The following is a 14,824-nucleotide window of genomic DNA, read 5'->3' as shown; positions in this document are numbered from 1 at the left end:
CGCATGTCCCAAGATATGCACCCCAAGATCCCCTGGAACATCACAGAGGACGCTGGGGTGAACATACTTGGGCAAAGTCACAAGCTGCCTCACGAGGGCAGACTTCCACCCTCAGCACAGGGTTCTTGAGGTGCAAGCACACAAAATGTGGGCCCTCATATGTTATGGTGACTTTAAAGACCTCAATGGCAGGTGTAGAATTTATTTATTTATTTATTTATTTATTACATTTTTATACCGCCCAATAGCCGAAAGCTTTTTCTAGAAAAGGAAAAGGCTGTAGTTTGTAAATTGCTGCATCCTGCCACAAATGAACTCCCAACATTTTAGACACAGGTTGCTGAAAATAATGTGCACCACAGCTTGCTGCCTCTTCATTTGCTGGTAAATCCACAGGAAAGAGTTTTGTCAAATCTCTTTTAGGTACCACACTAAGCTGGGGGATGGAGAGACAGAATGTGCTACTGACATTCGGTAGAGTGAGCTTGTCAGGTGGGCCCAGAGGCAGGCCAGATGGGAGGGGCAGGGGAGGTGTATAATCTTGATCCCCCTCATTGCATAGGACTCTTTGCCCAAAAGCACCAGTTTCAGAAATGGTAGAACAGACAAAAAGTCTCAATTTCCAGTGTCAAAAAGCTGAGACGTCCCTGTTACAAAGGTTCAGAAGCCATAATCAGCCATGTCACATTTGCAACTCCTTCCGTTCTCATTTTAACATCTTAACTTTCTACGTTTTACTATGCATTTCATATTCCATGTTCCAAATCCTTGTCTCCAGCTTCTTGATTCCTCTAATATTAAGGTGCCCATTTTCATTAGTGTCTGATGACTCAAAGTTAAAAGATCCCCTACATGTGTTCAGGCTAAACACCTGCTGAGCGGCACAAGCCTGTCAACCAACATACATGTTAACAGCTTAACAATGCAATGCCTCCAACTGTCAGAACTGTGAATTATGGGATGCTACTTTACAGCGTCAGGCTACTTCTCTATCCAACCCAGTGCTGTATTATTCTGAGTGGCAGGAAGACTCTGGGTTCTTGGACCGAAAGATCTCTTTCCCATCACCTGGTACCTGATTATTTTTTAACTGGAAATGCCAGGAATTGAACCTGGGAACTTCAGCATGCAAAGCATATGTCCACTCTGCTGAGATGGAATTAAGAATTATGGGTTATGGATGGGGAGACAAACCTAAGAGAGCTTCAGCTATTGGGCGGTATAAAAATGTAATAAAAATAAAATAGATAAATAAGCCCAACTGCCAGGAAGAATTGCCACCAGAGTTGGTGAGAATTGTTTACACGTGTTTAAAAATAAGTAGAAATAAAGATGCCAGCACCCACATTTGAAACAGTATATTGTAACTGATCAGGTCTCCTCTATAGCAAACTCACTCAAGGGTCTTAGGGTGAGGACATCTTTTTCTCTTACTCATTACTTTGGCATCTCATTTCTTGGCTATCTGCTTTCCAGGCCGAACTCAATCTTCAGATTGTTTCCATTATCTTGATCTTCGGTGCATCTTATTTTACAACGGTGACAATTTCTATCAACAGAGCTTCAAGCCACCTTTACTTTTTCAAAGCAAGCAAAGGAGGGCCAGGATCTCTTCTCGATCCTCCCAGAGTGCAGGACACGGAATAACGGGCTCAAGTTACAGGAAGCCAGATTCCAGCTGGACATCAGGAAAAACTTCCTGACTATTAGAGTAGGACAACAATGGAACCAGTGACCTAGGGAGGTTGTGGGCTCTCCCACACTAGAGGCCTTCAAGAGGCAGCTGGACAACCCTCTGTCAGGGATGCTTTAGGGTGGATTCCTGCCTTGAGCAGGGGGTTGGACTCGATGGCCTTGTAGGCCCCTTCCAACTCTGCTATTCTATGATTCTATGATTTTATGGAAGTTCTCAGAAGTTACAGACACAGGTATTATTGCAGTAGTAGGTTTATTGTACTGTTAAGCTGGGAATAGTAGGCTTGGTTTAAAAACATTTCAAGTAGTCCTATTATAGGAATCTCTAGGTGCCTCTGGAAGAAGAGCAAAGACCATAATGAGCAGCTGACGCCATTTCAAACCACAGGTAGCATAAAAACGGTGTTGCTAATTCTGGAGTGCCAATAGCAAAGTTTCCCAGTTCTTCGCCATAGTTTAATTAATCATGATTTGGCACGATGTCTGAATTGAGCGTTAGTCTTTCTCTTGAACACAAGGGATGGGAGACGGGCAACTGCACAAAATCAGACTGTCAGTAGCATTTTGTCTCTTTAATATTAATGATTCAATTATTAATTTACTATTAATAATGCATAGATGCAAAGGGGTTAAAAACTATAAACTAATAGAAGTAAGAAATGAATTCATACGCAACAACAGCACCATCCTTTTAAAAAGGCAGCAAAAGGGTGCGGCTAGCAGACGCCCAACAGCTTCCCCCAGTTCAATGCCCAGAAGGAATTTCTCTCTCTCTGGATGCAGAACTCAGACTCTGGAGCAAGGAAGCCTTTTGTTACACAATAACACTCAAGTCAAAACCAGAGCAACGCCACACCAACAGGCCAGCAAATCTATCACTCCAAAAGCATGTCTCTTATGCAAGTTCATCATAGAATCATAGAATAGCAGAGTTGGAAGGGGCCTACAAGGCCATCGAGTCCAACCCCCTGCTCAGTGCAGGAATCCACCCTAAAGCATACCTGACAGACGGTTGTCCAGCTGCCTCTTGAAGGCCTCTAGGGTGGGAGAGCCCGCAACCTCCCTAGGTAACTGATTCCATTGTCATACTGCTCTAACAGTCAGGAACTTTTTCCTGATGTCCAGCCGGAATCTGGCTTCCTTTAACTTGAGCCCGTTATTCCGTGTCCTGCACTCTGGGAGGATCGAGAAGAGATCCTGGCCCTCCTCTGTGTGACAACCTTTTAAGTATTTGAAGAGTGCTCTCATGTCTCCCCTCCATCTTCTCTTCTCCAGGTTAAACATGCCCAGTTCTTTCAGTCTCTCTTCATAGGGCTTTGTTTCCAGACCTCTGATCATCCTGGTTGCCCTCCTCTGAACACGCTCCAGCTTGTCTGCATCCTTCTTGAATTGTGGAGCCCAGAACTGGACGCAATACTCTAGATGAGGCCTAACCAGGGCCGAATAGAGAGGAACGTCAACGTGCTACTTTTGCTCTGAGGAACATGCACATTCTTACCATCTGGGTATCCAGTGCCTGGGTTTCCCCTCTTGATAGACGGGCACAATGCAGCATCAGAAAGCATCCCTTCCTGAGCATCCACTGATTGCACATACATTTATCCAGGCTTTCACTCTCCCTCTTTTCCAGGCACTGTACGTCCCTCTTGCTTCACGATCCAACCACGTTCACCGATGCTAAACCCGTCTTTGCTTTGGGAACCCAACTGCCTACCAGGTCTACACAGTCTCTTCTCAAGGTCTGAGCCTACAGATCCTGTATTTTATCTCCGGCTCAATTAGCAGTAATTAGATCTTCCATGCTATGATTATTTCCTCAAGAATTCCTGGCCTTAGAGGACTGGTTACGTCACACCTTCTGCTGGGTCACACCTTCTGTTTACTAGGACTACTTCCTGTCACAACTCACCGACAAGAATAAATTAATTTTAGCATGGAAATTCAAAAGTTGTCTATGGGGACTTTGAGCATATAATTTAGTAGATAGTTATTATTCCTCCAAATATAAAATATGTGGAAAAGCTGCAAGAAAGGCAAATATATGGCTGCAAGAAAGGCAAATGCTATTTTGGGCTGCATTAATAGAAGTATAGCTTCCAAATCACGTGAGGTACTGGTTCTTTTCTATTCGGACCTGGTTAGGCCTCATCTAGAGTCTTGCGTCCAGTTCTGGGCTCCACAATTCAAGAAGGACGCAGACAAGCTGGAGCATGTTCAGAGGAGGGCAACCAGGGTGATCAGGGGTCTGGAAACAAAGCCCTATGAAGAGAGACTGAAAGAACTGGGCATGTTTAGCCTGGAGAAGAGAAGATGGAGGGGAGACATGAGATCACTCTTCAAATACTTCAAAGGTTGTCACACAGAGGAGGGCCAGGATCTCTTCTCGATCCTCCCAGAGTGCAGGACACGGAATAACGGGCTCAAGTTACAGGAAGCCAGATTCCAGCTGGACATCAGGAAAAACTTCCTGACTGTTAGAGCAGTACGACAATGAAATCAGTTACCTAGGGAGGTTATGGGCTCTCCCACACTAGAGGCCTTCAAGAGGCAGCTGGACAAGCATCTGTCAGGAATGCTTTAGGGTGGATTCCTGCATTGAGCAGGGGATTGGACTCGATGGCCTTGTAGGCCCCTTCCAACTCTGCTATTCTATGATTCTATGACACAATCGAAGGTGTCATTACTACTCCACATTTCCTTAAACATCCAGCCCTTGTCCCAAACTCTCGAATTTACAGTAATACTAAGTTAACCAAACTCACCAATGGATCCCTTTGCAGCAATGGCCACCGCCTCCAAAAGGACCTGGATGATACCTGCTCGAACCCGGGGAGAGTCTCGCTTGCAGCTATCAAGATGCCCCAGGATTTCCTGTATTACATGATGAGAATACTGTGCCTGGGAAGTAGAAGGAAATGACAAAAGTTTATTATCTCTCTTCAAAATTAAAGCTGCAACTCCACAGTTGACCATCCCCATCTAAGGCTGATAACGCTGATTATAAACTCAAGACACATTCATAGAGCACCATGTTACAGAACACAGCAAGCGAGTCTCTGCCCTGCTCAGTGGTTTTACAAGTGAAACAAGAGGCGCATGATCAAACTGAGGGAGAAGAGAGAATTTGCAGAAGGGGGACAGGAAGACAGGGGACGCAGACAGGGAGACTCTTTGGCAGTTCAGAAAAGTCACTGTGGGTTCAGAGGAATAATATAAGTGAGCAGAAGAAATTGTGTTAAAGCACTGTATCATAAGCCACAGGCTCTTTTACGAGTGAGTAATCAAAATTTGTGGTTTATTAAATATAGCAAGGAACTAGACAAGAGTGCCCACTTTCTCCATAATAAGAATATTTGGATGGTCAGTCCATGATTCAAGGTCAAAGGTGTACTTAACGTTTGTAATAAATTATATTAAGAAGTATATTCAGGTTAGAAAATAGTGGAATTTGAATTAGGATTTCTCAAAAGTACATTAAATTAGAACTCATTCTCTGAATGATGTATATGTAAACCTCCTTGCTTATGTCTAATCTCTTAGAACTGTTTAATAATAATGAGAGACTAAGAATCTAACCAATATTTTACATAGGAGATTATTACAATAGGAAGTAATCTCTGTGCAAAAAAGGTGTAAGTATGCTCTGATATTGGTGTGCCTAGAAGCTGAACAGCCTATTCAGTTAGGAAAGAAATTTAGTGATTAGGTGAAAGCTATCCCAAACTGTTAGGACTTGAAATCTTTGATAACAAGAAATGTTTAGTAAATACTTTTTCCTGTTAAACTAAAATCTTGAAATCTTAAAACATTTCTTATTGCTATGAAACTAGAGGCATTCAAGGGGAACCTGGACAACCATCTCTGAAGTATGCTGTAGGGTGGATTCCTACAATGAGCGGGGGGGGGGGGGGTTGGACTCGATGGCCTTAGAGGCCCCTTCCAACTCTACTATCCTATGATTCTATTATTTAGCCTATATATGTTGTATTTTAATGCTGTGTTTTGCTTAGAGTTTATATTATATAATAAAAATTAATCCAAAGAATTGTCCTTTACTAATTCTTGTTAGTACAAATCCAAAACGGAACATCTAAAAACAGTCTTAGGGGATACCCTTTGCCGCAGTTCACATGTAACAACCACTCAGTGGTTGTTTGTTTTTTAAATGCTCGTTGTGAACGAGTGGGTGTGCTACTGCAGGCTGCCCAGTTGCTCCCACTGCAAGCAGGAGAGACTAAATAACCCACAGATGCTCTGACCTTGCATTGTTTGTCATGATGTGCGAACCAGGACCTCAAGCCAGAGAACTGTGGGTTACTTCTCTGACTTGTCAGAGGAGAGACAAGCCAGAGTTCTTGGTTTGCATGTCACAATACAATATAATGCATGTCACATTATATAGCACTGATGGTGCTATACAAATAAATAATAATAATAATAATAATAATAACAACAACAACAACACAGGGGCAAAGCTGAACGCAAGCAATCAGGCACCTTGCACCAATATGCTGCCATGTTCAAGCCAGTTTTTTTTTTAAAAAAAAACCCGAGTGGTTGTGACATGCGAACTGGGTCTTAGTTTTAAAAGTATTACTCAACTATACATACCGTATTTCTTCGATTGTAAGACGCCATTGATTGTAAGACGCACAATAATTTCAGTACCACCAACAGAAAAAAAAATCTAAGTCACACCCGCGATTCTAAGACGCACCCCATTTTTACAGATGTTTATATGGGGGGAAAAGTGCGTCTTAGAATCGAAGAAATAGGGTAGTTAACTGTGGGTTCCGGCCTTACTTTCTCCTTAGCTCATTAAGACTAAAACATTTTTTGTCTAATTTTGAAATAGGAAGAAGGTATAATTACCTGTATCGAGTACATAATGATTTTAAAGCAATGGACGGCGAATTCGTTGGGGTCCCATAGCCTGTGATGGCCTAAATGTCTGTTAAGACAAGCAATTATTGTTATTACTTATTAGGCACCTGCAACAATCTCGGCATTTTATAAAGACAAAACAAGGGAAGCTGACAGGCAACGTCTTTAGCTTTATTTATTTTGATGTACTAGTAAGTCATAGAATGCAGCCCATAATGCTAAGGATGGTTCCAGATTGGAAGACTATTTCCCTCTCCACAGATAATTATGGGAAACTAGGGGAGAATTTTATGCGGAAATTTATTACATGTGTATGTGGACATTTATTACATGCATACTCTTCTCCTAGGGAACTCCAGGTAGCAAATGGTTATTCCACTTTCTCCCAATACCAACACCCCGTAAGGTGGGTTAAGCGACTTGTTATCAGATTCACATGAGCCTCGTGTGGCGCAGAGCGGTAAAGCAGCAGTTTCTGCAGCTGAAACTCTCCCCACGGCCTGAGTTCGATCCCAGCGGAAGCTGGTTTCAGGCAGCCGGCTTGGGTCGACTCAGCCTTCCATCCTCCCGAGGTCGGTAAAATGAGTACCCAGTTAGCTGGGGGAAAGGTAACAACGGCCGGGGAAGGCAACGGCAAACCACCCCGCTATAAGGCCTGCCAAGAAAACGTCAGCGAAAGCTGGCGTCCCTCCAAGAGTCAGCAATGACTCAGTGCTTGCACGAGAGGTTCCTTTCCTTTCCTTCCTATCAGATTCACACCTGAGTGGCGACTGGCTGCCAAGTCAACACTCTGTCCACTATACCACACTGCCTTGATTCTTCTAGATAAACAGATCTACAAGAGCTTCAGCTATTGGGTGGTATAGAAATGCAATAAATAATAAATAAATAAATCTTCAGGATTCACTTCTAGCTCACAAGCAGGGATGGCTGCACAGGAAGATCGGAACACAGAGAAACAGAGCGTTTCAGCAGCCATAGCAAGATCATCCCTAAGGGAGATTGGCCAATGATCTGGAACCTATCGCCCTGCTCCTGGCAAAACCCAGACGTTTTTGAAGGTTTCCTACTTACGCAAAGACTGGTCTGACCGCATTATTCATGTTCCCGTAGGTAGCGCGGCCCAGCAGTTCTCGGAAGCAGTTCTCAGCCAGCACAGCCGGGTTCTCCTCTTTATCGCCTCCTGTTGGAGACGAGGGCAGGCCAATTCGACTGGAACAAAAGACACATTTGGAGAGGGTTCCCGGGTTTTCACCGGCATATCATAAGCTGAAGGCTTCTAACGCTCTGAGGCTGCAGCTCCCGCCACCCTCTCACCCAGTGGCGGCTGCCATTTTGCTTCCAGGGCCGAAGAGAAGGCAGTGGCCAGAGAGGTGAGGAAAGACCCGGCCATTTGGGAGACAGACAGACCTGTCAGCATCGTCTAGCTTCTGCATGTTAAACAGCAACGAGGGAACGATCTTGTCCATGTGCTGAGGCTCCCAGATGATGGCTTGGAGCTCGTCATTCACAGTTTTGCGGACCACCCCCTGGATGCCTCTGATTCCGGCAATACGGATCCTGGCAGGAAAAGCGATGACATTTCCATGCAAGGAAGAAGCAGGCCAACAGAAGGCCTGGAGGTTTACTTTACCAACAGGCAGCAGGGCTGGAAAATCCAACTGCTGAGTCTCAGGCGCAAACGTTTCTACGCAGGTATATATGGGATCAGGGCAAGTGGCTGCCTGAAGCGGAAACCCACCGCGGCCCTCCACCCTCCCTCAGTCCTGCAATCTTCTCCCCTGCCCCGCGGCCTCCCCCCCGCCCTCCAGCACGTGATTGGTGCCCCTGCCCACCACCAGGCAGCTTACTTTCCCTAGCAGGGACACCCACACCCACACCCACACCCACACCCACACACCCACGCATCACCAGTGCGCTGCCTGTAAGGTCCTTCTACCTTCAGGAGCCACACGGCATCTCTGCATCTGTCCAGTGCAGCTCCTGAAAGCAGTGTATTAGTGATGTGGGTGTGCATGTCCCTGCTCGGGAAAGAAAGCTGGCCGACATGGCCGGCAGAATAGGGAGACATGCGGACGAGCAAGTGGCTGCTGCTGCTTCTAGGGCCTGCCGGCTGCCTGCAGGGACAACAAGAAACGACAGAGGGGAAAAAATACCGCTCTACTTCCCCTCCTCCTCTGCCTGTTGTGCCCGTTTCCTACTGCTTAATGGTACGGCCAGCCCTACAGGGAATCATGTCGACGAAGTCACAAGGCGATGACCCAGGGTGCCCGGAGACCTATATACAAATAGGAGCCAGCACTGTTTTGCTTCAAGCTTCCCCCCAACTCCACTCATCAGATGACACAGAGCCCTGCCTTTGTCAACAGATGCCGAACAGCTGGACATCAGGAAAAACTTCCTGACTGTTAGAGCAGTACGACAATGGAACCAGTTACCAAGGGAGGTTGTGGCCTTCAAGAGGCAGCTGGACCACCACCTGTCAGGGATGCTTTAGGGTGGATTCCTGCACTGAGCAGGGGGTTGGACTCAGTGGCCTTGTAGGCCCCTTCCAACTCTGCTATTCTATGATTCTATGATGTCCTTGTCAGTTTGTCCCCTTCTGCCATGTTTCTTATGAACCATCCACCTTTTTTTGTTTAAAGTTCCAATTTATGATCACACATTTAAAGAACCACATAGCCCCTAATCTTTTCTTAAAACTCAATGTTGCTTTAAGCTAAAACACTGCTCCAGGAAAGGGTACTGATGTCATGAAGACTCAGCCAATCAGCATTCTGCACAGCCCCTTCTGCATTTAAACCAGCAGAACACTTTCCCCACCAGTTTGATCCACAAAGGAAGGTTGTAACTGTGACAAAAGCAGGCTGAGTTCACTTCCTAGAGTGGAGCAGCTCCTGCTGTCATATTATGTACGCTTTATCTCCACAGTTCTCCTTAACTCTTGCTTGTTCTGTTGCTTAATGAAATGTTTATTGAGGGGAGACATGAGAGCACTCTTCAAATACTTCAAAGGTTGTCACACAGAGGAGGGCCAGGATCTCTTCTCAATCCTCCCAGAGTGCAGGACACGGAATAACGGGCTCAAGTTACAGGAAGCCAGATTCCAGTTGGACATCAGGAAAAACTTCCTGACTGTTAGAGCAGTACGACGATGGAACCAGAGACCTAGGGAGGTTGTGGGCTCTCCCACACTGGAGGCCTTCAAGAGGCAGCTGGACCACCATCTGTCAGGGATGCTTTAGGGTGGATCCCTGCATTGAGCAGGGGGTTGGACGCGAAGGCCTTGTAGGCCCCTTCCAACTCTGATATTCTATGATTCTATGAAAGGAAGTGGGGCAGGTGGCTACCAGGAGGAGGGCCTTCTCTGCTGTGGCACCCCGGCTGTGGAATGAGCTCCCGAAGGAGGTTCGCTTGGCACCTACATGATATGCTTTTAGACGCCAGGTGAAGACCTTTTTATTCTCCCAGCATTTTAACAGTCTATAAATAAATTTGTAATTTTGCATTGCTGCTGTTTTTATCTGGTTGAGCTTTTATATTGTATTTTATATTATGGTTTTATACTGTTGTTTTATACTTTGAATGTTTTTAATTTTTGCGAACTGCCCAGAGAGCTCCGGCTATTGGGCGGTATAGAAATGTTATTATAAATAAATAGTAAATAAATAAATAAATAAACCCTGTTAAATAAGTTGCTTTTAATAAGCACCTTGCAAAAGCTGTTTAGCAGCAAAAGTGAACATTTCAAGGGGAGTTTAAGCCAAACTTGTAAATAGCTTCTCTCCTGGCAGGCTCTGGCAAGTAGGAATGGCAGAGCAACTTTTACAAGCCAGAACAAAAGAAATCCACCTCTTTTCTTTCAGGCTACCAATAAAGGACTAATATAAATGGATGCTGCTGTTTTTATACTGTCGTTTTTATGACTGATGGTTTTTAAATTTTGTATACTTTTAACGTTTACTGTTTTTAGCTTTTGTGAACCGCCCAGAGAGCTTCAGCTGTGGGGCGGTATATAAATGTAATAAAATAAATAAATAGATAAATAAATGTAGGTTATCTGCAGGCAGGCAGGCAGGCAAGTGAGTTTTGTGGACTCTCACAAGTCTGGTTTAAGCTACAAGAACACACCAGCCTAAATCCGCAAGCCTCCGCGGAAAGCCTGATGCCGTCTGAAAAGGCACGTGAATGGAACTGTACCGCCAGTGCCTGTCCAGAGCATCGACAGAGGGAGACTCTCGGCCCCAGGAGCCAACTATTTTAGGGAGCCGCTCCCAGAAAGTGCTCCCACCTCCCCACTTCACATATTGCTACTTACTCATTCCGGATTTCTGGGTCATTATGGCAGGAATGACACATGGCACTGAAGCGAGACACAAAGAAGTCGTACCGACGGTGATAGGAAGGCGTATCCTCCTCGATGTTTGCAAATTTGACAAACTGCACGATAGGAAGGAGGAGGAAGCAGGGTTAGGCATATAGCTTCCAAGCACATGAACAACCTGATGCTCAGCCCCACCCACCCCAGCCCCCCAGATGCCACGTTTTTAGTTAAAATGACCCAGAAAGTAGCGCTGTCTATTTTTTATAGCTTGGCAGTATGAGTGCGAAGGAACACAGGAAGGTTCCTCTCGTTGTCCCTGTTCACTTGGTTGAACAGTTTATGATTAGGTATTTCTGCACTGTTCCCCCCTCTCTTCGGTGGAACAGTTCACGGGAGGTCCTGGTTCCTCTCTATTCGGCCCTGGTTAGGCCTCATCTAGAGAATTGTGTCCAGTTCTGGGCTCCACAATTCAAGAAGGACGCAGACAAGCTGGAGCGTGTTCAGGGGAGGGCAACCAGGATGATCAGGGGTCTGGAAACAAAGCCCTATGAAGAGAGACTGAAAGAACTGGGCCTGTTTAGCCTGGAGAAGAGAAGATGAGGGGAGACATGATAGCACTCTTCAAATACTTAAAAGGTTGTCACACAGAGGAGGGCCAGGATCTCTTCTCGATCCTCCCAGAGTGCAGGACATGGAATAACAGGCTCAAGAAGCCAGATTCCAGCTGGACATCAGGAAAAACTCCCTGACTGGTAGAGCAGTACGACAATGGAATCAGTTACCTAGGGAGGTGGTGGGCTCTCCCACACTCGAGGCCTTCAAGAGGCAGCTGAACAACCATCTGTCAGGGATGCTTTAGGGTGGATTCCTGCATTGAGCAGGGGGTTGGACTCGATGGCCTTGTAGGCCCCTTCCAACTCTGCTATTCTATGATTCTATGATTCTATGATTCTATGTAAGGCTTCCAGTGGGGGAAACTTTCTCTTGATTTCCTGAATCCAAAATCCTGATCATTTTCTTTAAAGATCACCACACCTTTCCCCTGTAGCAAACTTTTCTTCTGACTGTGCCTCCATGTGGTCAGACCTGTTATTTCTACCTCTGGGCAAGTGATGACCACCAGCAGGGCCTTTTCTGTGGTTGCACCCCCACTGTGAAACACCCACCACAGTTATATTCTCCAGGCACCTATCCTGTTAAGTTTTCAATGCCAAGTCAAACCATTTTATGTGCCTGGGCTTTTAAGGGGCCGTGGCATCGGTTTTTGGTAGACTTGAAATTTTAAGATTGTGTCATTGTTTGTACTGCTGAATTGCTTTATGCTGTGTTCCGCTGTTAATATTGATTTTGTATTTTGGTTTTATTGGTTTTTAAATTATGTTTGATTATGTTTTTGGAAGCTGCCCTTGTAAATCTCTTTGAAATTAAAAGGCAGGTTATAAATATTTTAAAGACATTAAAAATAAGTAGCCCACGGGAGACCCTGAGCGCTACAGAATTGGAACTGAACCAAGCTGGGCTACCTGGGCTTTATGCTCAGACCAGCTCCATCCATTGGGTCCCAGGGAGCTTCTATCCTCATACCGTCTGACTCTCAAGCTCTAGCCTACATTTTAGCGGCTCGTAGCTTTACTGCAATACGCTGCAGCAGATTACAGCCCATCAGTGACAAAGGCACCGGGGGTTCTGTTACTGTGAAACTGTATCACCGGGGTTAGCGTGACAGCCGGAATGCAGAAACACAAGGCACTATCAAAGCTCATCACTAATGCAGCAGTGATGATGAAGTAATACAATACCTTTCACTCAACAAATAAAGGCAAACTAAGCTTCCATTTAAAGGCTTGCGCAGATCTACTGAAGAAATGGGGGGATCTAGCCCTTTTGGTGACACAGAGGCTGCATTCAGACAACATGATAGTCAATGGTAGGGTAATAAGCAATTTGACAGTTGTTTATCTAGGGGCTACTCCAAACACAACATGATAATAATCAACCGTGGTGTGGATTAGAATCAACGCTGAGTTGACTATTAGTCCATGCTGAGCTGACTCACTCATTCCCTGCCCTCACTCCCCACCTCAGTCCTCCTGCTAGTATCCCATCAGCCACTGCTGCCAAAAAAAGCTATCGTGAGAGCTGGACTAGAGCAGTAGCTGCCGCTTTGACCGCTCTTCCCTTGTGACTCTGCGGCTGATGAAACAACCAACGGAAGCCAAGGAAATAACCAACAGTGCCCTCCACACAACACGATAACTGCTCCTTCGTTTTAAATTGAACAACTTTAATTTTCTGTTTTTAAAGCTTCTTTTTTTTACTGTTTTATTCCTATGTGCACCACTCCGGAATCTATTTTAGATATGGAGCAGTATATAAACACTGTCCATCATCATCATCATCCAACTCTCCAGAGTGTTGGCTCTTTGTGTGGGTTATTTCGGCCAAATAATCAATCATTGGTTTAAAAACTACCCCCACACATCACAATAACCCACAGTGGGTTAAATAACCAACCATCAACAATTTAAACCATCTGAACTTGGAGGCTTCCGCATATTTAACACCCTGAAAGCTGCTGTCGGCAAAGTAGGAGGAGCGGTGGAGGGGATTTTCACCTCTCGGTCCTCCATGTTTTCCTTTTCCCCCTCTAGATGGGCCTCTGAGCCCATCTAGAGAAGGTGCTCTGGCAATGATGGGAAGGTGGCTAGAGAGGTCATAGCATTCATCTTATCCTGGCCTCCCCGCTCCCCATCTACCTGCAACCCCCTTTTATTATCTCTTTTTTTTAAAAAAAAATTCCCCCCCAATACTTAAACATACATCAGTACAATTAAAAGAAAAACAACATAGTACATAAATGCTAAGTAACAGTAATATCATATATTCTCGCTTAATCTATTTAACATAATCATACTCAACATACAAGTGCTCCCCCCACCTCGGGATCTCATTCCTGTTTCCAAAATCTCATAGTTTCTTCTGCTGGTGGTTTCCCACTTCCCTTATTATCTCTAAGGCCACTTTGGCAGCCTCAGAAACAGCCAGCACAATTCTTCCAACAGTGGCTGCAAGGGATCAGATACCGGAATCCCCTTTCTGTGGTTGCAGCAGGACTCCAAAGAATTCTATGTTCCCTGGGATGCTCTTCCGGGACCATAGGATGGCTCTCTAAGTGCCTTTTACAAACTCCGGTTGGTGGCCCAGCTACACCCCTATCTGGACAGGGATAACCTGGCTTCAGTTGTCCATAATCTGATAACCTCCAAGTTAGATTACTGCAATGCCCTCTATGTAGGGCTGCCTTTGAAGATGGTTTGGAAGCTGCAGCTCTTGCAAAATGCAGCGGCCAGATTGATTTTGGGAACCAGAAGGTTCGACCGTATAACACCTGCTCTGGTCCGCTTGCACTGGCTGCCTGTATGTTTCCGAGCCCAATTCGTGGTGCTGGTTTTGACCTATAAAGCCTTACACGGCTTGGGACCACAATACCTGATGGAACGCCTCTCCCGATATGAATATACCCGGTCACTACGTTCAACATCTAAGGTCCTCCTCCAGGTGCCTACTCCGAGAGAGGCTCGGAGTGTGACAACGAGGGACAGGGCCTTTTCGGTGGTGGCCCCCAGACTATGGAACGATCTCCCTGACGAGGCTCGCCTGGCACCAACGCTGCTATCTTTCCAGCGCCAGGTTAAGACTTTCCTCTTTGCCCAGGCATATGGCAGCACATCTTAATCACCCACATGTTTAGTTTTTTAATGGTTTTTAATGCTTTATGTGTATGTTCTGTGTTTTAAAATTTAAAATATTGTATACTTGTTTTTATCTCAATTTTAGAATTTCTGTAAACCGCCAGAGAGCTCTGGCTATGGGGGCGGTATATAAGTGTAAAAAATAAATAAATAAATAAATAAGTGCTCT

The 14,824-nt window shown here is 45.2% G+C and overlaps 1 protein-coding gene across 2 annotated transcripts in view; it reads right to left on the bottom strand.

Annotated features, from left to right (window-relative positions):
* The window catches only part of LOC134401895 (protein EFR3 homolog A), a 53,894-nt gene that overhangs the window by 18,032 nt on the left and 21,038 nt on the right, over window positions 1–14,824 (bottom strand). For both annotated transcript variants that reach the window (XM_063131234.1, XM_063131233.1), the window contains exons 6-10: window positions 10,898–11,019; window positions 7,990–8,139; window positions 7,654–7,791; window positions 6,568–6,646; window positions 4,458–4,593 (exon numbers count right to left, since the gene is read on the bottom strand). In XM_063131234.1, coding sequence (XP_062987304.1) covers window positions 4,458–4,593; window positions 6,568–6,646; window positions 7,654–7,791; window positions 7,990–8,139; window positions 10,898–11,019 — 625 coding nt within the window. The remainder of the gene's footprint in view (window positions 1–4,457; window positions 4,594–6,567; window positions 6,647–7,653; window positions 7,792–7,989; window positions 8,140–10,897; window positions 11,020–14,824) is intronic.

The sequence above is a fragment of the Elgaria multicarinata genome, chromosome 7, assembly GCF_023053635.1.
Source record: "Elgaria multicarinata webbii isolate HBS135686 ecotype San Diego chromosome 7, rElgMul1.1.pri, whole genome shotgun sequence".
NCBI lineage: Eukaryota > Metazoa > Chordata > Lepidosauria > Squamata > Anguidae > Elgaria > Elgaria multicarinata.
The sequence above is the reverse complement of the archived record's forward strand: the minus strand, read 5'-3'. Positions and strand labels throughout refer to the sequence as shown.